The sequence below is a fragment of the Dendropsophus ebraccatus genome, chromosome 10 (assembly GCF_027789765.1).
Source record: "Dendropsophus ebraccatus isolate aDenEbr1 chromosome 10, aDenEbr1.pat, whole genome shotgun sequence".
Classification (NCBI taxonomy): Eukaryota; Metazoa; Chordata; class Amphibia; order Anura; family Hylidae; genus Dendropsophus; species Dendropsophus ebraccatus.
In genome coordinates, this window is record NC_091463.1 from 99,887 (window position 1) to 120,673 (window position 20,787).

Genomic DNA, 20,787 nt, shown 5'->3' on the forward strand with positions numbered 1-20,787 from the left:
ATTATGTGCATGGTGATGGGGTGGTCTGGGTTCTCCATGTTTTTCTCCTATCTGGTTGAGACGCATGGGATCTCCAAAGTGGTTGACACTGTGGTAGACCTTGAGGGCAGATTTGTGTTTATCAAGATCAGCATTAATGGTAAGATCATTTCACTAGCAAACTTATATTTACCAAACAAGATGCAGAGTTTGCAGAGGGAGTGCTGATTGTTGGTGGAGATTTTAATTTTACGTTAGACCCTAAAGTGGATAACTCTTCTGGGTATAGCTGTATGTTGGCCTCACGTATAGAGCAGTTTCATCACACGATAAGGAATCTTAGATTGGTGGACGTTTGGAGGGTCTTAAACCCGAGGGCTAGGAACTATACTTTTTTTCCGGCTACACATCGGTCATACAGTCAACTAGATTTCTTTTTAGTAAGCCAACTGGTTTTGGCCTGGCATCCCAGAGCAGATATAGAGTCATCAATATTGTCAGACCACTCGGTTGTGTCTATGTCAGTAAAAATACTGGGATTCAAATCGCGACCCTGGACTTGGGTATTAAATATTAATCTGTTAGATAGAAGGGAGTATATGGAGGAGGTCCAGGCAATGGTGGATGAATTCATCTTAGTACATGAGGCTGATCCAACCCCTCTGTCCTATCAATGGGAGGCACTAAAATGTGTATTAAGAGATATTCTTGTGAAATGGGGGGCCCGGGTGAAGAGGGAGGATATGGGCAAAATAACAGCTTTAACTAACAAAATGAATGCATTAGAAATCCATCATAAACAAAATTTAGCCCAAGAGACACTGTTGGAGCTGCTCTAAGTACGAGAGGAACTTAAAGAATTATTAGAAAAGAGATATAGATATCTTCGAGAACAACAAAAGAGGTTTTTTTATGAGCAGTCCAACAAGTGCAGACGTCCTTGTGTTCAAGGGGCAGATGGGGTAATGGAGTATGATCCCTCAAAGATACCAGAGATATTCAGGGCCTATTATGAGCAGCTATGCAATATAAGGGGACACGTTGATGATTTGCCTAGTGAAGAATTGAAATCAAAGATGTCATCTTATATTCAAGAAACAGTACTTCCAAGGATTCCAGAAGAGTCCAAGGAATCTTTAGATGAGGATTTATCGGTAGAGGAGATAAAAGATGCTATAAGGGCTACCCCAACAGGTAGAGCACCAGGGTCGGATGGCTTTACCCCATTGTTCTATAAAAAATTTGGTGAGGTATTGGCTCCATTTATGACAAAGGTTTTTAATAACATATCTGTTTCTTCTCCTTTTGCTAAGCAGTCTCTGGGGGCCAATGTCTCGGTTATTCCGAAGCCTGATAAAGATGGATCCCTCTGCTCCAGCTATCGACCGATCTCGTTAATTAATGTGGATATTAAGATATTTTCAAAAATTCTGGCAAATCACCTAAACCCAATCCTCCCCTCTGTTATTCATTGGGATCAGGTGGGAATTATTAAAGGAAGAGAAGCCAGAGATAATCTTGATAAAAACTGTCTTGGCGATAGCTGGGGCACAGGGTAAGGGAATTTCAATGTTTTTACTTTCGGTCGACACAGAGAAGGCCTTCGACCGTGTGCACTGGGGCTTCTTGGGGGCATCTTTGGAGCAGGTTGGTTTGGGGCTTAATTTTAGGGAAAAGGGGATGTCCCTGTATACGGAACCAACTGCTCAGGTGCGGGTCAATGGCTTCCTGTCTCGTCCGTTCTCTATTCGGAAAGGAATGAGACAGGGATGCCCTTTGTTCCCACTATTATATGCTGTCACAATGAAACATCTGGCAGTGGCCCTCAGAGGGAGCCCTGTTGTGCATGGTCTGGCCTTAAACACAGAGCAGATCAAAACTGCATCATATGCAGACGGCCTATTGTTATATATCACACAACCTCTGCGTATTGAAAGAATATCCCAGATTTGGGAATATGTCAAACTTTAAGGTTAATTTGGCCAAAACTGAAGTATTGAATATGTCACTTGCAAGGGGGGGAGGCGGAACATTTAGCACAAGTGTTTCCCTTTAAATGGAAGAAGGACAAAATTGAATACCTAGGGATTCAGTTAGCTAAGGACCTATCCTCCCTATATAGGCTAATGCTACATCGGGTATTTAATTGGCATTTTCTTAGGAACCCAAAACAGTGGGTTGGCATTGAATCACGGTCAAAATCAAAGATTTTAAGTTTTCATATTTTTCAGATAAGGTTTTGAGTTTATGGAATAGTATTATTAAAGGGAATGGGCTGGTAACAGAAGTGGGGACTTTGACCCCTCTCTTTCACAATCCACCCTTTAGGCCTGGTCTGACTGATAGTAGTTTTATGGCATAATGGGATGGACATTAGATATCATATTTTGGGTGGGAAACCACTGCCGGGTTTAGAAGATTTGAGAGTACAGTTACCAGGGGTTTCTATCACATGGATGGAATATAGTCAATTGTTTTTGTTTGTTAATGCCTCACATAATAAGAACACACTTATAGCCACACCTACAATGCTAGAAAAGGTGTTTTTGCAGAGAGATACGCCCAGACAAACACTGTCAATACTAATATTCAGTTTTGCTGGGTACAGTGTCGCGGGGTCTTCCCCGTTACACTGTATCACGAGAAAAGGAGATGAGGATTAGTATCACGGAAGAAGAATGATCTTTCAGATCTACACATAAGATGACTATTTTGTGTATTGCACAGGAGAGAAATTACTTTCCAGATGGTATAGGTCTCCCGCCAAGCTACACAAAATCTACCCAGACATAACTGTGGAATGTTGGCAATGTGGAGAGGGAGAAGGGACAATATTACATATATGGTGGGAATGTCCACTTATTCAGCCTTTCTGGGGGGAAATATTTCAAGTTTGCAAAAAGATTGTGGGTTCTCCGTTAGAAAGCTCCTCCAAAATGGCTTTATTGTCTATTACGTCTGAGCATAGGACCTCCAATAGGTTGGGATTAATACAGTATCTTTTGGTGGCAGCTCGAATGTTAATACCTAGGAAGTGGAAGAGTCGGGATCCTCCTACGGTGGTGGAGTGGATCCATGAGGATAATGTTATACAAAGGATGGAGCAGTTGGTTGCAGAGGGTGAGAGAGTACATGGCAGATTTCAGAATATATGGGGTCCATGGGGTCAGTTGCTGGAATCACAATATCTGTGTTCGCTGATAGATTGAGGGGGATTTATATTTTCCTTTTCTTTTTTTTTCCCCCTCTCTTCCTGGAGGTAGGGTTGTGTGTGTGTGTGCGTGGTAGGGGGGGGGGGGGGGAGGGTATGGGTATATGTGTTAGGTAGAACAGTTATAGCATTGGGGAGGAGCACGGGGTCCTTTCTGTGCCTGAGTGCCCACTTATAGGTGCTTTGTTAGACTAGATGGATAATTGTACCTGCAATGTCTTTGAATTGTTTGTTCATTTTGTTGGTCTTTTTAATTGAAAAATTTTATTATAAATAAAGATTTAAAAGATAAAATAATTCTAGAAATTATTCATTCAGATGAAGCTGGTTTCATGCCCAGTAGATCCACATAAGAAAACATTAGGAAGGTCCAGGTGATCACCCAGGTTGGTGGTTCCAGCAAAAAGGACTGGGCTGTGGCCCCTTTAGACGCAACCAAGGCCTTTGATTCTATAGAATGGCCCTTTTCGATTGCATCCCTTAAAAGATTTGGTTTTGGTCCCCAATTTCTTAAATGGATGTCTATTTATCAATCCCCCCCATGACTGTCTCTTTGTGAATGGCATATTGTCCACCTTGCACGGGGCACGTGGCAGGACTATTTCCCCTCTTATTTGCCATCACGATAGAACCGCTTGCCTTGAGTTTACGTCAACACAAAAGAGCCCTGTGGGTGTATACTTGCTTGCTCTCCCTGAATTTTTGTATTTCTGCATCTGACTTCCCCATAGGATATTCCTTATTATATTATGGCTCTGAGTGCATGACTTGCTCTACTTTGTCCTTTATGTATATTTCGGAATATTGTTTTCTTTTATTGTTTAGTTAAACTGTGGTCATCGCTTCTATCCTTACCTCTATGCTCGATACCCATTGTTGTGTTTATTGACCATTATTCTAATGGAAATATGTGTATCTCAGTTCACTGTGTGTTATCTATGCAGAGTATGTTATTTTGTATGTGATGCCTCTTACTTTTAATAAAACAACTTATATATATAGAATTGTCTTTGTTATGCTACTTTTTTGTGCATATGCTTTTTTCTTTTGGAGTATTATAATCTTTTATATGCATTGGTTTAGCACCCAGATATATACTGGTGGTGCCCACTGTTTCTTTTTAAGTTTACCTAGTATATTATAAAATACTCTTGAGGGTGCTTAATTTCTAAGGGTGCCCTCCTTATCATCACAGACAGGAGTCACTCCTGAATATAGATAAGATCAGGTCATTCACAATAGATGATGGTCACAGCTCCATGCTCATTGACCTACACACAGCTCACAGAGCAAGCTCAAAATATCTCTCCTATACAAAGCACTAGGCACGTTACTAATGGCAAATTTTTTATTTCTTCTCACAATGAGATAAATGAGATTTTTGTGGCCTCAGGCTTCATTTTGGGACGTGGAATGTGAGTGAGCAGTCACCCATCTGTCTCCTGTAATGTTCCTCAAACAACTCATTCTGCCGGATGGTGAACAGTGTTTTCCAGTCTCCGACCTTCCCTGTCAGACAGAAGACAAGGCATGAGCTGCTGAAGGATAGGAAATCAGAGAAACATCCAGTCTAATCCATTTTCATCACTGTCACCACAAGAGGAATTAACCAGAAGTCAGGTGAATGGGCAATGTCTAGATTTAGCCCTTGGTCATATTTACACATAGGGCTCCCTCCCCACTCCAAAACATCATGCAACCTTCATTGGCCCCAGAATGTGGATAGGAATCAGGATGGGGTCTGATGTCTATGGGGACAACCTCAGTACAATGCTGTGGCATATGTTGGTGCTACAAAAAAATAATTAATTGTGCAGATGTACCAACAAGCTCCATAAAGGGTTAATAATGCTGTGGCGTTAAACCACAGTGGGGTAAGGACTGGGATGATCTCACCTTTTCTCATGAATCCAGCTTTTGATTGGTCCAGAATCTCCCTGGGGAAGTCAGAATAGTTGGCCATGGGGTTGGCTCTCATATGTGTGAAGGAGCTCAGTCTTACGATGTTGTTGAGTGTTTCGTCTGAAAGATTTTTCCCAAGGAAACGCATCACCTTCTGGATCTCTTGTAAAGGTGTCTGTAGGGGCAGCAGAATGATCTTATTGTAGAGAATACATCCCAAAAATCAGCAGCTTAAGCATCTACTGGCTGGTACAATAGGGTCAATGTACCTGGCATTCCTTGGGGTGCTGAAGGTTCGGCTGTTATTAGTGCAGACAGGACAACAGATCCTCTGGTACCTGAGGGGCAGCACAGTCCTTCCCTGTCATAGCTTAGCTAAAATGGCAGCTGTTACAGGGCCTGTAGCTCCAGGGAGCCCTGACATACACCAGGAACCCAAGGCACAAGTGTGGGTCCTGGCTGCCAGATCTGTCACACTAATGCCCCTATTCCACAAGTCGTTTAGAGGAGCAAACGAGCGCTCTCAGCGCTCGTTTGCTCCTCGTTCCCCGCTCGCGGCCGCCGCTATTCAACGCGGCTGCAGCGAGCGGGTGAGTGCGGGAGGGGCGGTGGGGAGCTGCGGGGGGCTGCCCGGGGGATCGCTGATCGTCCGGGCAGCCCATAAGATACAGCAGCGTCTGCTGCCAATGCTCCTATTCAACGGAGCGACAGCAGCAGATCACTGCTATATCAGTCGCTTGTTTTTCAACATGTTGAAAAACAAGCGACTGCAACGATCAGCCGACATGAACGATGTCGGCTGATCGTTGCACTATATTCCGCCGGACGATTATCGTCCGTAGCGGCCGATATCGGCCAAATACGAACGATAATCGTTCCGTGGAATAGGGCCTTTAGTAACACTGGTCCTTCTGTGTGCCGTGCATCCTCCACTGTGTGCTGCCTGAATCGGGTCAGGAAGGAGGGGGAGGATTCGGCAGGCCAGCCAGCAGCGGCCAAACAGCATGAAGGAAAGGGACATTGCAGAGCTGTCTGTGCTGCATGTTCTCTGTGCTGTGTCCTCACCCCCTTCCCGCATCATTGTCTCTGCCTCCTGAGGTCCTGACCCCTCCACAGCCCAGGACCAGTGTGATATTCTATAATGCCAAGAGACAGATCTAACATAAAAGATTGATGTATAAGTGCGTGTGTGCATGTGCATATGTAAATGTGTATATGGATGGTGCATGTATTATGCAGCAGACATTTGCTATGGAGTGTCTCTGGGTGCGGACTCTAGTTACCCCCTGCTAGTAGTCTCTCTCTGCCACCACGCTGCTGTCCTCAGTGAGATGGGTTGGTAACTGACTGCTATTAGGAGATCTATGCAGAGGGGGGGGGGGGGGGGGGGGGGGGGGGGGGGTAATGGGTAGTGCTATTAGGAGGTATTTGCCACCATTGAAGATGCTCTTTGGGGGTAGGTCACAATATTTGGTGCCGGTGGTCTCTACTATCACGGGGGTACAAGATGGGAACTATAAAGCATGGTGAGGGATAGGGAGGTGGTGTGAGTCCCATTTTGTATAGTTCATTCTCTCCTTCACATCTTTTATAAGTCATCATATATATGAGATGCTCCAGTCACTTAAACGCCATGGTCACTAAGCGATTGCGGCGTTTAAGGGGTTAATGGCGGGCGCCCATGAGATCGCAATTGGCCACCATTGAGGGTGAGGGCCTGGCTGCCTCACCGGCTATGAAGCGAGCTCAGCTTGTGAGCCCGCTCCATAGCCCGGGACCCCGGCAGGGCGTACATTTACATCCTCCTGCGTTAAGGCCCAGGCAGCAGGGGTAAATGTTTGCCCATGGTCGTTAAGGGGTTAATGGATTCCCGTTGACCCGAAACAGAAGTGTTAATCTAGGAATATAAACACAAGTAGATTAATGAACCGCATCTGGTGACACCCCCCCCCCCCCACCAATAACAGTGATGGAACACACAGACAATTGTAAAGTGTGCAGCAATAAATCTTTTTTTTTTGGGGGGGGGGGGGGGGGGGAGATGATTGGAGACCTTCAGAAGTTTAGTGGATAAGGTCTTCAATTCAATGGGCTAAAGATGATTTGCTAGCCCTATTGCCTCTGTTTTCCCCCTGGAACCAGACAAGAAGTGCTTCAGACTGTCTGAAGGAAGTGGTTATTCCTAGATAAGTAGTGATAGATCTTTTAATGTCAAGCAGTTGGAGAGCTCAATTTTGGTTTTCATCTACCACCGGCCGGATGATCTTCTCATTTAGATTTGCAGTTGATGGAACTTTAGAGAGAAACCCCGGCATAGTTCTCAAGACAACTCTGTGAGAGAGCAGTCTTAGCTAGGGCTCCTTACAGGACAGTACATTTTGTCCATTCAGCCTTCTAGTGGAGGTAGAAAAGGGGTTTCGGGGATAACTACTTCAGCTTGAATGTTCTGAGAGGTTCAAATGGCTCATCTGCTAGATGATTGATAGGTCGCATGACGGAACAGCAGTGAGAGGATATTGAAATATTTTTTCACACCAGACAGTATACATGCGCCATACCCTGGAATAGACTTTGAGTGTTTGGTTTCCTGGATGCCAACAAGGTCTGGATGACTTCTTTTGAAAGACCTCTAGGTTTCTCTAAGGCTTGCCGTTCAAACTTCACGCTGTCAGGTGAAGGCTGGAGAGATTGGGATGGTATACTTCTCCTTGCTGTAACAGATCGGAATAAATTGGCTGCCTACATGATTCCTCTCTCGATAAACGTAACACGAGCAGAAACCATGCCCTTTGAGGCCAATTAGGTAGGAGAACTATTGCCTTCACTCTCTTGTCCTGGATGTTCTTCAGAACTTTCAGAAAATAATGGTATATGGGGAAAGGCATACACAAATATTCCTTGCCAGGAAATTGAGACACTGTCCACTGCTTAAGGCTGATCAGTTTGGAGAGGGAGCAGGACTTATGGAGTTTAGTATTGTTGCGGGTGGCCATAACATCCAACTCCGGTTGACCCTATCTGCTTACTAATTAGTTACAGCCAATTGGCCTTGGTGTTTAGTGACCCTTTGATGTGCACTGCTGAGATGGATAGTAAATTGTTTTCTGCCCACTTCATCAGGCGACAGCACTCCTTCTACTGTGTCATCCCCCCAACCCCACTTGTTAAAGTAGGAGACACAAGTGAGGTTGTCTGGATTTGTACTGCTCTGTGATGAAGAAGATGACGGAAGTGTACAAGGGCCAACCTGGTGGCTCTTAATGCTTTAATGTTAGAGGAATAGTGAAGTTTTGCTGAGAGGCATCCTTGGTGAGGACTGTCAAAGGTGGTAGTATCAGATTCTTCCCCAGGTGCAGACAAGATGGAGTAAGCCACCACTTCAGATCTTGTTTGACTTGGGGCGACACTGGCATCATGGAATCTAAGTGGTCACGTGATCTCTTTCAGTGTCTGAGGATGTGATTCAAATATGAGCCTTCGCCTACTTCACTGCTTTCATTGAAGCTTGCAACACCACCGTCACCATTTCAGATATGGAATGCGGCTGGATGCTTCCCGGCCTGACGGGGCGTAATAACGATATGGGTGCCAGACATGTCCATATGGGACAGTCTCGGAGAACTCCTGAGCATACAGCCTATAGAAAAGAGGTACATCAGAAAACCAGACATAACTGAGCTGGATATAACTCACATAAGTGAGGCTTGTGCCAGGCATTAGTTTCATGGCTGGTGTAAATAAAACAGTGCCCCTTGACACATGACTTCAGCTGAGGGACCCAGTTTACCTTTGATATATGTGGTGTCCACTGGGAGTGATGTTATCAGTGGTATGATACGGCTCAGCCAAAGGTGGTAATGTTGTGACGCCAGTACTAGTCCAGCACACAGGTGTGATGTTGGTACCTGTTTTGTAGTTAATGGCTGGCTGTATTCCCCTCAAATGGTCGGTGACCTGCCGGGCTGTGATGGGTCCCTTGGGCTCCTGTCACGGTAGCCCAAGGGACCCATCATGGTGGCAATTGACCCACCCTGACTATTGGTATCGCCACCCACAGAAAAGGGAGAATGACCCAAGGTGTGTAGCAGAAGTGTATAGGTGCTGGGTCCCAGTAGACTGAGTGCCAGTAGTATAAATCACATTATGACGGTATTGATCAGGTATGACGGTGTTAACCAGTCACAGTATGGCGGTATTGGTCAGGTGTGGTATGGCTGTGTTATCCAGTCACAGTATGGCGGTATTGGTCAGGTCTGGTATGACAGTGTTATCCAGTCACAGTATGGTGGTATTGGTCAGGTCTGGTATGGCTGTGTTATCCAGTCACAGTATGGCGGTATTGGTCAGGTCTGGTGTGGCGGTGTTATTTGGTATGGTATGACTGTGTTATCCAGTCACAGTATGGCGGTATTGGTCAGGTGTGGTATGGCTGTGTTATCCAGTCACAGTATGGCGGTATTGGTCAGGTCTAGTACGGCTGTGTTATCCAGTCACAGTATGGCGGTATTGGTCAGGTCTGGTATGGCAGTGTTATCCAGTCACAGTATGGCAGTGTTATCCAGTCACAGTATGGCGGTATTGGTCAGGTCTGGTATGGCTGTATGCTTTAACCCCTTGCCGCAAAATGACGTTTGGGGAACGTCATGTAAAGTAGGTAGTTAATGCAACATGACGTTCCCCAAACGTCATGTTGTTCCTGCCTGCCGCCGCAGCCCGTAAGTTAGATCGGGCAGCGGGAGGAGGCAGTATCACACCACATCCTCCCGCTGCCTCTGCCCGGAGGGGAGCCGCGCTCCCCCCGGGCAGTTAACCCCATAAACGCCGCGGTCGATGCGACCGCAGCGTCTATGGGGGAGATGTGGTGTTTTCCGCAGCACGTTGCCTCCTCCCGCCGCCACTGTCACAGTGTCCCCTGGCCCCCCTTCCACTGCCGCCGGTACCGGAGATCGCTGATATCAACATTATACCGGCAATCTCCGGTACCGGCGCCGCCGACAGCTTTCATCTCCCCCCACCGTGAATCCACGGTGGGGGGAGATGAAAATGTAATAATCAGACCCCAGATCAGCCCCCCTAGTGCCCCGATCACTAACCCGCTCCCTCCCCGGGCGGCCATCAGATCCAAGATGGCCGCCCCCATCCCAGCGAACAAACGATGTTTGTTCGCAGGGATGGAAATGAAAGAATGATCAAAGCCCCATGCTCTCCGCCACCGGAGGTAGCGGAGAGCATGGGGCAGTGATCGGGGACCCCCCCGTGTGGTCCCGGAGCAGGCGATCAGCGGTATATACTATATACCGCCGATCGCCTGTTCCCAGTGCTGCCGGCACTTTTTATCCCCTGTCACCATAAATCATTGGTGACAGGGGATAATAAGTGTTACAGTGTCGCCCCCCAAGTCGCCCCCCACCCCCCCAGTCACCCCCGTCCCCCAGTCACCCGCCCTTCCCATTATACGTTACCTGATCCTGGAGCTCCTTCCTCTTCGGTGTCCTGGCTGCTTCTGATGTGCGCATGTGCGCCAGAAGCATCCAGCTCTGAAAATTTAAAGTGACAGAGACCAATTTGGTCTCTGTCACTAAACTATGATTACTGTGATAGAAAATATCACAGTAATCATAGTAATACAGTGAAAATGAATGGATAAAGTACAAAAAGTGAAAAACACACAAAAAAAACACACACACACTTTTTATTATAGTAATAATTGCAGTTTACTCCCAAATTACCCCTAACCCCCCCAGATTACCCGTAACCACCGCACGTTGCCCATAACCTCCCCAGGTTGGCCGAAATCACGCCAGATTGCACGTAACCACCGCACGTTGCCCGTAACAACCGCACATTGCCCGTAACCACCGCACGTTGCCCGTAACAACCGCACGTTGCCCGTAACCACCGCACGTTGCCCGTAACCACCGCACGTTGCCCGTAATCATGCCAGATTGCACGTAACCACCGCACGTTGCCCGTAACCACCGCACGTTGCCGGTAACCACCGCACGTTGCCCGTAACCACCGCACGTTGCCCGTAATCATGCCAGATTGCCCGTAACAACCACACGTTGCCTCTAACCACCCCAGGTTGCATGTAATCACGTCAGATTACACTTAACCACCGCACGTTGCCCGTAACCACCGCACGTTGCTGGTAACCACCGCACATTGCCCGTAACCACCGCACGTTGCCCGTAACCACCGCACGTTGCCCGTAATCAGGCCAGATTGCACGTAACCACCGCACGTTGCCCCTAACCGCCCCAGGTTGCCTGTAATCACACCAGATTACACGTAACCACCGCACGTTGCCACTGACGGCCGCACGTTGCCACTGACGGCCGCACGTTGCCTCTAACCACCCCAAATTGCCAAAGACCCCCTCCAGATTGCCGTAACCAACCCAAATTAAATATAAGCACTTCAGTTTATCCGTAACCAACCCAGATTGTCCGTAACCACCCCACGTTGGCCGTAACCACAGCAGGTTACCTGTAACCACCCCAGATTGTCTGTAACCACCGCAGATTACCCATAACCACCTCCAGATTACCCGTAACCTCCCCACATTACCTGTAATCTAATTTTTTTATTGTATTTTAGTAACTGCGCTATTCTAATAACTGTTTCTAGCTGCGGTTTTGCTCCAGCAAATTGGCGCTCCTTCCCTTCTGAGCCCTGCTGTGTGCCCATACAGTGGTTTATGCCCACATATGGGGTACCGTTCTACTCAGGAGAACCTGCGTTACAGATTTTGGGGTACGTTTTCTTTCCTGTTCCTCGTGAAATTTAGAAATTTCCAACTAAAGGAACATATTACTGGAAAACTTCGAGTTTTTCATTTTTACTGTCTACTTTTGAATACTTTCCTCTAATACCTGTGGGGTCAAAATGGTCACCACACCCCAAGATGAATTCTTTGAGGGGTGTACTTTCCAAAATGGGGTGACTTATGGCGAGATTTTACTACGCTGGCACTACAGGTGCACTAAAAAATGCACCTGGCGCTCAGAAACTTCTTCAGCAAAATCTGCACTGAAAATGCTAATTGGCGCTCCCTTCCTTCTGATCCCTGCTGTGTGCCCATAGAGTGGTTTATACCCACATATGCGGTACCGTTCTACTCACGAGAACCTGCGTTATAAATTTTTGGGTACATTTTCTCTCCTGTTCCTCGTGAAATTGAGAAATTTCAAACTAAACAAACATATTATTGGAAAAATTTGAGTTTTTCTTTTTTACTCTCTACTTTTAAATACTTTCCTCTAATACCTGTTGGGTCAAAATGGTCACCACACCCCAAGATGAATTCTTTGAGGGGTGTACTTTCCTAAATGGGGTGACTTTTGGGGGGGTTCTATTCTGCGGACACTACAGGGGCACTGCAAACGCGCCTGGCGCTCAGAAACTTCTTCGGAAAAATCTGCACTGAAAATGCTAATTGGCGCTCCTTCCCTTCTGAGCCCAGCTGGGTGCCCATACAGTGGTTTATGCCCACATATGGGGTACCATTCTACTCAGGAGAACCTGCGTTACAGATTTTGGCATGCAGCTTCTCCCCTGTTCCTCGTGAAATTGAGAAATTTTCAACTAAACGAACATATTATTGGAGAAATTCTAGTTTTTCAATTTTACTGTCTTATTTTGAATACTTTCCTCTAATACCTGTGGGGTCAAAATGGTCACCACACCCAAAGATGAATTCCTTGAGGGGTGTACTTTCCAAAATGGAGTGACTTATGGGGGGTTTCTCGTCTGCGGACACTACAGGGGCGCTGCAAACGCTCCTGGCGCTCAGAAACTTCTTCAGAAAAATCTGCATTGAAAAAGCTAATTGGCGCTCCTTCCCTTCTGAGCCCGGCTGTGTGGCCATACAGTGGTTTACGCCCACATATGGGGTACCGTTGTATTCAGGAGAACCTGCGTTACAAATTTTGGGGTACTTTTTTTCTCTTGTTCCTCGTGAAATTGAGAAATTTCAAACTAAACAAACATATTATTGGAAAAATTCGTGTTTTTCATTTTTACTGTCTAATTCTGAATACTTTCCTCTAATACCTGTGGGGTCAAAGTGCTCATCCTACCCAAAGATGAATTCTTTGAGGGGTGTACTTTCGAAAATGGGGTGACTTTTGGGGGGATTCTATTCTGCGGACACTACAGGGGCTCTGCAAACGCACCTGGCGCTCAGAAACTTCTTCAGCAAAATCTGCATTAAAAAAGCCAATTGTCACTCCCTTCCTTCTGAGCCCGGCTGTGTGCCCATACAGTGGTTTACGCCCACATATGGGGTACCGTTGTATGCAGGAAAACCTGCGTTACAAATTTTGGCATGCTTTTTTTCTCATGTTCCTTTTGAAAATGAGAAACTTTAATCTAAACGTTTATATTATTTGAAAATTTAAATTTTCGATTTTTTTACGGCCTAATTGTGAATACTTTCCTCCAGCCCCTGTAGGGTTAAAATGCTCATTATATCCCTAGATTAATTCTTTAAGGTGTCTAGTTTCCAAAATGGGGTCACTTATGGGGGTTTCCAGTATACAAGCCTCCTAAATCCATTTAAAAAAAGAACTGGTCCCTAAAAAAAATCAGTTTTGGAAATTTTCACAAAATGTGATAATTTGCTAATAAATTTCTAAGCCCAGTAACACCCTAAAAAAGTAAAATATGTTTCCAAAATTATGCCAGAATAAAGAGGACATATTGGTAATGTGATTTAGCAACTAATTTATGTGCTATGACTTGCTTTTTTAGAAGCAGAGAATTTCAGAAGTTCATAAAATGCTAAATTTTCAAATTTTTCATGATATTTTGATGTTTTTCAGAAAAAATACACAAAGTAGTGACCAAATTTTGCTACTAATATAAAGTGCCATATGTGACGAAAAAACAATCTCAGAATCGCTAGCATACGTTACAGCATCACTGAGCTATGAGCGCATAAAGTGAGACAGGTCAGATTTTGAAAAATGAGCCTGGTCATTAAGGCCAAAACAGGCTTTAGAGGCAAGGGGTTAAATGTGCATTGTCTGAAGCTGTTTCCTACCAATCCTGTGAGGAGAATTGCTACAAACAATATGCAGATCATTTAATGTGCAACCTTGTTTATATTTTAAGCAGTTAAAAACCGTGTTGCAAAACAAAATTTCAGACAATGCATGTGGTCGAAACCATACATTCATTTCTTTCCCAGTAGCCAGGGGGGAAGGGGGGGCCCTATTGGAAAGTTTGCTATGGGGCCCAGCCATTTCTAATTACGCCCCTGGTGGTGGCCATTTTTGATAGAAATAAGATATGTGCAGCTAGTGGTTGTAACTTTGTGAATTATCTTCCCAGCAAATTAGAAAAAAAATGATTATTTACTCGTAATCGTTGGTATCATCTTCTTACCTTTTTTAAATCCTCAAAAAAGATATATAAAATATTCAGTTTTTCCTTCTGCTCCCAGAAACCTTTCACATGGTCGTACCAGGAGCCCCAGCCAACTGCAGAACAATAGAGCAATGAGATCAATGCAGGGGCCAGACGGTGTCCTCAAGGGCCTAAATTGCATCTGCAGGCCCCCGAGTAGATGCAGTTACATTTTATCACAATGTTATCATCATTGTTCATAACAACCATACATCATTCATAACATGAGATATTAATCATACTTAATTCATCATCACACATCATGCTGAGGTTTTGGGGCTAAAGGCAATGGCAGAGCTTGTGACCTCACATAGTGTTATTGCTATAGGACCCCCCACCTCACATAGTGTAGTTGCTGGAGGAGCCCCCCCCCCCCACCCCCGTTTCACATAATGTTTCTTTGAAAGCCCTCACCAACTCCCTTCATAAATCGCTCCAGGAAACTTTCCCATGATTTTGGCTCAGGATGAAACAGCAGCATCTGATCAAAGTGATAGTAGGAGGTGGCCGTGTCTCGGGGGTTACGCGCCACATAGATCACCTGCAGAGAAAAACATGCAAACTTTTCTGTCATGTTAGACCAATCACCTACAAAATACGGAAAGAGTCCAAACCTTGCAGTTGTGTTTCCAAAAAGATGGCGGCACCAAGTGCATAGGGAGGTGGCTCTTCAGGATCCTTGGGGAGGGCATCATGTTCACTTCCTCTATCCCTGCATGGAGCATATTGGAAATTACGTGACTATATTAAGACCAGGATGCATCCCCCTGAGTATCCAAACTGAGTATTTCTGGAATACCATAGACCACATGTATATACAAAAAGACGGAGAGGTGTAATCCTATGCTATCAACTAATACTGGAGGAAGCACCCTACACAGTATGGCAGGACAAGCAGTTATCTCTTGTGCGCAAGCTACATCCCAGTCATCCTTATAGAGGACCTCCTTATAGCTTCTGCCTGAAGAGAGAGCAGTAACAAGACTGTAGGCTGAAGATGGATCTAGGAAGTAGCTACAATTTACTAAATCTTTAACTGTTCCTCGCAGGTCATGTCCTCCACAGGTTCAGTCATTAGGTGCCCCAACATCATGAATCCCTCCCCTGTAGGTCTAGTGATCAAGTATCACAACCCACTGCTGGTCCCCCCCCCCCCAACCACCTATAGTCATCAGTCTCGGACTGGGGCACCAGAGGTCCGGAGGGTTCTCCGATGGGCCCCCAGCAAAGCACCTGCAGACTCAGGCAAGCACATTGAATCTGACAGTCCCGCCCGGTAGCAGGGTACAGTCAGAGTCAGTGGGCAGCTACAACTGATGGGGAATGCTGTCATCTGATTGGGCCCTTGGGTCATGAGTTAGACTCTCACCAAGTCAGATGACAGCATGTGTCAAGTCCCCTTGCTCCAGACATTGCGACAGCAGCACAGGCAGTGTATGCCCCCTCACACACCACGCTTCAATCCACTGCTCTTTTCCCCTGGACAGGACCTTCCCTCTTCGGGTCCTATTACATGGAGCAATTTTTAACAACTAACGATAAACGATCAGAAACAAGATTGTTTATCGTTTACCTGCAATCGCTCACCATATTACACTGAACGATAGTCGTTAGTTACTACGATCATTATTGTGATCTTTACTATGATCATTTACTCCTTCTAATCCCAGCAAAAGAATGGACAATGTGCAATTACACTGAACAATTAGCGAACGAATGTGGAATTACAGCGAACGAATGTGGAATTACAGCGAACGATTAACAATAATTTTAGGTTCAGATCTAAATCGATGACATACGGATGACTTTTTGATGCCTGCAATTACACAGAACGCTTATCGTTTAAATTCAAACGATATAACGATTTTTCGCATGATAATCGTCCCGTGTAATAGGGCCCTAAGTTGGCATTTGCAGGACCCCCCCCCCCTCCCCCGGGTCTCTGATCTTTACGTGTTGTGACTTGGCCTGGGAGAGGAGCCTTAACCCTGTGATTTCCGACTTACAGTACAGGGGAAGGGAGCAGTGGACTGAAGAACCGCGTGGTGTGAGTGTGTGTGTGTGTGGGGGGGGGGGGCGCTTTCTCCTCCTGTGACTGTCAGGCCTGGTGGAGGAGAAGGAGATGAGATAACCCTGCAGCAGCCCACAGGGCCTGCTAAACTCTGTGCTGTGTAGTCTGGATGTGTAAAGCAGCTGCAGGGTTATCTTTACAGCCGTGCTTCTCTGTGGTGTGGTGACCTTTGACCTTTGCATGGCCTGTGTGCGTCCTCCCTCCTCCTCGTCAACCTCCCTGAACAGCATCCAGGATCATCTGTCTCCCTCCATACCTACCTGTGCCCCTGGTTTTTGGGTAAGATTACTTGTGCTCTCTGTATGTCTGTATTAATAATATCTCTATTAGTGATGAGCGAGTACTAAAATGCTCGGGTGCTCGTTACTCGAGACGAATATCTCCCGATACTCGAGTGCTCGTTTCGAGTAACAAACCCCATTGAAGTCAATGGGAGACTCGAGCATTTTTACAGGAGACTCAAGTTTGGTAGAGGGAAGGTCATGTGAAAACCTGTCAACCTCAGAAATTGATGGAAACACCACGGAAATGGACAGGAAACAGCAGGGGCAGCATGTATGCATGCCTCTGAGGCTGCATAATGGCACCATTATGCCTAATTCTGGGAAACAGCCTGGTTAAAACAGAGGTAGGCATATGGACCACCCAAAAACTCAGCCTGACACAGCATGGCGGTGAGGACAGAGTGATCAAGGTAGAAGCGGTAACCAGTCAGCCTTCCAAAAATTAGGCCAGACACAGCATGGCATTGAACACACAGAGGCCAGCTGTCAGTCACCATCAAGGGTACACCTGATGCCTCTCGACCATGGGATGGTAAGGCCCCGGCCACGGCTAGACAAAAAAATAAATAAAATAAAACAGCTGGCTGGTTGGCGGGGACGCGATCAGCGAGCCCCCGGCAACCAGTCCCACTCCTCCGCAGACGTAGTGTGACGTCAGGCAGTGAGGACACAGAGAACAATACAGTCTTCTTAAGAGGCCCTGGAATTTGAGAACACGGAGAATCATTAAAACAGAGGTAGCATATCATGAACCAGCCAAAAATTCTGCCTGACACAGGTAGAATCGGTAGGCAGTCAGCCGCCCCAAAATTAGGCCAGACACAGCATGGCATTGAGCACACAGAGGACCATGAAAAGTGAGTGAGGAAGCAAGTGAGCCTCCCCAAAATTAGGCCAGACACTGCATGGCATTGAGCACACAGAGAACTCCCGGGAGCAGCAGTAGCCAACATGGAGGCCAGGCAGGAGCAACAGTAACCAACATGGAGGCCAGGCAGGAGCAACAGTAACCAACATGGAGGCCAGGCAGGAGCAACAGTAACCAACATGGAGGCCAGGCAGGAGCAACAGTAGTCAACATGGAGGCCAGGCAGGAGCAACAGTAGTCAACATGGAGGCCAGGCAGGATCAGTAGTAGACAACATGGAGGCAAGGGCAGGCACAGCAGTAGTCAGCAGTAGTCAACATGGATGCCAGTTAAGGCCCAGCATCAGTCAACATGGATGCCAGTTAAGGCCCAGCAGTAGCCAACATGGAGGCAAGGGCAGGCACAGCAGTAGTCAACATGGATGCCAGTAAAGGCCCAGCAGTAGTCAACATGGATGCCAGTTAAGGCCCAGCAGTACCCAACCGGGAGGCAAGGGCAGGCACAGCAGTAGTCAGCAGTCGTCAACATGGATGCCAGTTAAGGCCCAGCAGTAGTCAACATGGAGGCAAGGGCAGGCACAGCAGTAGTCAACATGGATGCCAGTAAAGGCCCAGCAGTAGTCAACATGGATGCCAGTTAAGGCCCAGCAGTAGTCAACATGGATGCCAGTTAAGGCCCAGCAGTAGCAAACATGGAGGCAAGGGCAGGCACAGCAGTAGTCAACATGGATGCCACTAAAGGCTCAGCAGTAGTCAACATGGATGCCAGTTAAGGCACAGCAGTACCCAACATGGAGGCAAGGGCAGGCACAGCAGTAGTCAACATGGATGCCAGTAAAGGCCAAGCAGTAGTCAACATGGATGCCAGTAAAGGCCCAGCAGTAGTCAACATGGATGCCAGTTAACCCCTTAAGGACCGTGCTAACTTTCGTTTTTGCGTTTTCATTTTTTCCTCCATGTGCTTAAAAGCCCATAGCACTTGCATTTTTACACCTACAGACCCACATGAGCCCTTATTTTTTGCGTCACTAATTGTACTTCGCAATGACAGGAATTTTTCCATAAAATATGCTGCGAAACCAGAAAAAAATTATATGCGCAGTGAAATTGAAAATAAAACGCAATTATTTTTCTTTGGGGGGGCTTCATTTTTACGCCGTGTGTCCTATGGAAAAACTTAGTTGTTAAATATGTTCCTCAAGTCATTATGATTAAAACGATATGTAACATGTATAACTTATATTGTATCTGATGGCCTGTAAAAAATTAAAACCATTGTTAACAAATATACGTTCCTTAAAATCTCTCTAATCCCCAGCTTATAGCGCTTTTATCCTTTGGTCTATGGGGCTGTGTGAGGTGTCATTTTTTGCGCCATGAGGTGATCCTTCTATCAGTACCTTGATTGCGCATATGCGACTTTTTGATCGCTTTTTATTACAATTTTTCTGGATTTGATGCGATTTGATTTGATTCAGACTTTTATTAGGGGAGGGGATTTTTTATTAATAAAAACCCTTTTTTAACTTTCACTTACAGTAATATGAAGCCCCCTGGGGGACTTCTATATACACAGTACTGATCTCCCATTGAGATCAATCCTGTGTATATAATAGAGCAATGATCCATCAGATCGGTGCTCTATTATAATGGTCTGCAGCAGACCATCTGAATAGATTGCCGAGTCGGGATCAGCGTCATTCCGACGCTGAGCCCCAGCCGGCTCATTAGAACGGATCTCCCCTCCGCGATCGCATCGCGGGGGGGAGATCCCCCACTACACACTAGGGAGAGGGGGCACAGCTGCTATTCAAATGCAGCTGTCAGCTTTGACAGCAGCATTTGAATAGTTAATTAGCCATTATAATACACGCGGTCCCTGGCTGCACATAGCAACCGGGGACCGCGCGCTGCAGAGAGGGCTCACGCCGGGAGCCCTCTCTGTTTACTTTTAACGGCCGCATGATGGGTATACCCGTCATGCATCGTTAAGAGGTTAAGGCACAGCAGTAGCCAACATGGAGGCAAGGGCAGGCACAGCAGTAGTCAGCAGTAGTCAACATGAATGCCAGTTAAGGTCCAGCAGTAGCCAACATGGAGGGAAGGGCAGGCACAGCAGTAGTCAACATGGATGCCAGTAAAGGCCCAGCAGTAGTCAACATGGATGCCAGTTAAGGCCCAGCAGTAGTCAACATGGATGCCAGTAAAGGTCCAGCAGTAGCCAACATGGAGGGAAGGGCAGGCACAGCAGTAGTCAACATGGATGCCAGTTAAGGCCCAGCAGTAGTCAACATGAATGCCAGTTAAGGCCCAGCAGTAGTCAACATGGATGCCAGTTAAGGTCCAGCAGTAGCCAACATGGAGGGAAGGGCAGGCACAGCAGTAGTCAACATGGATGCCAGTAAAGGCCCAGCAGTAGTCAACATGGATGCCAGTAAAGGCCCAGCATAAGTCAACATGGATGCCAGTAAAGGCCCAGCAGAAGTCAACATGGATGCCAGTAAAGGCCCAGCAGTAGTCAACATGGATGCCTGTTAAGGCCCAGCAGTAGCCAACATGGATGTCCATTACTGCTCTGGTCAATCCTGCCTTAAAAACGGCTACAACATCGAAAAAAGGTAGAAGGTACTGGTGAAACAATGGCAGAGGACACCCGTAAGATAAGAAGACATCCACAGATAATATGGTTCGAAATGGACAAGACAAGGAAGGTAAATTGAATTTGACTATGAATTTGACTATAGCAGTTGGGGTAACATTCCCTGCATCATGTGACTCCCCACTTCTCCCCCCACCGTTGTTTTGAGTTTGAATTTGACTTTGAATTTGACTGTAGCAGTTGGGGTTAGTTTAACTGGTTGACTTGCGGAAATACGCACAGATGCGGTGAACCTTGTTGAGCAAGTCAGCCACATTGGGGTAAGTTTTATGGAACCACAGTGACACTAGGTTGAAGATGTGGGCTAGGCATGATACATGTGTGAGGCTACCGAGTTGCAGAGCCGCCACCAGGTTCCGCCCCTTGTCACACGCAACCAAGCTCACTGCTAATTACACAGGCT

The 20,787-nt window shown here is 46.3% G+C and overlaps 1 protein-coding gene across 1 annotated transcript in view; it reads right to left on the reverse strand.

The window, feature by feature from the left end:
- Positions 1-4,524: 4,524 nt before the first annotated feature.
- The window catches only part of LOC138802473 (sulfotransferase 1C4-like), a 38,638-nt gene continuing 22,375 nt past the window's right edge, over positions 4,525-20,787 (reverse strand). Inside the window, exons 3-7 of the mRNA XM_069985837.1 lie at positions 15,118-15,215; positions 14,918-15,044; positions 14,483-14,577; positions 5,087-5,267; positions 4,525-4,699 (exon numbers count right to left, since the gene is read on the reverse strand). Of these exons, the coding sequence (XP_069841938.1) occupies positions 4,587-4,699; positions 5,087-5,267; positions 14,483-14,577; positions 14,918-15,044; positions 15,118-15,215 (614 nt within the window). The 3' untranslated portion in view covers positions 4,525-4,586. The remainder of the gene's footprint in view (positions 4,700-5,086; positions 5,268-14,482; positions 14,578-14,917; positions 15,045-15,117; positions 15,216-20,787) is intronic.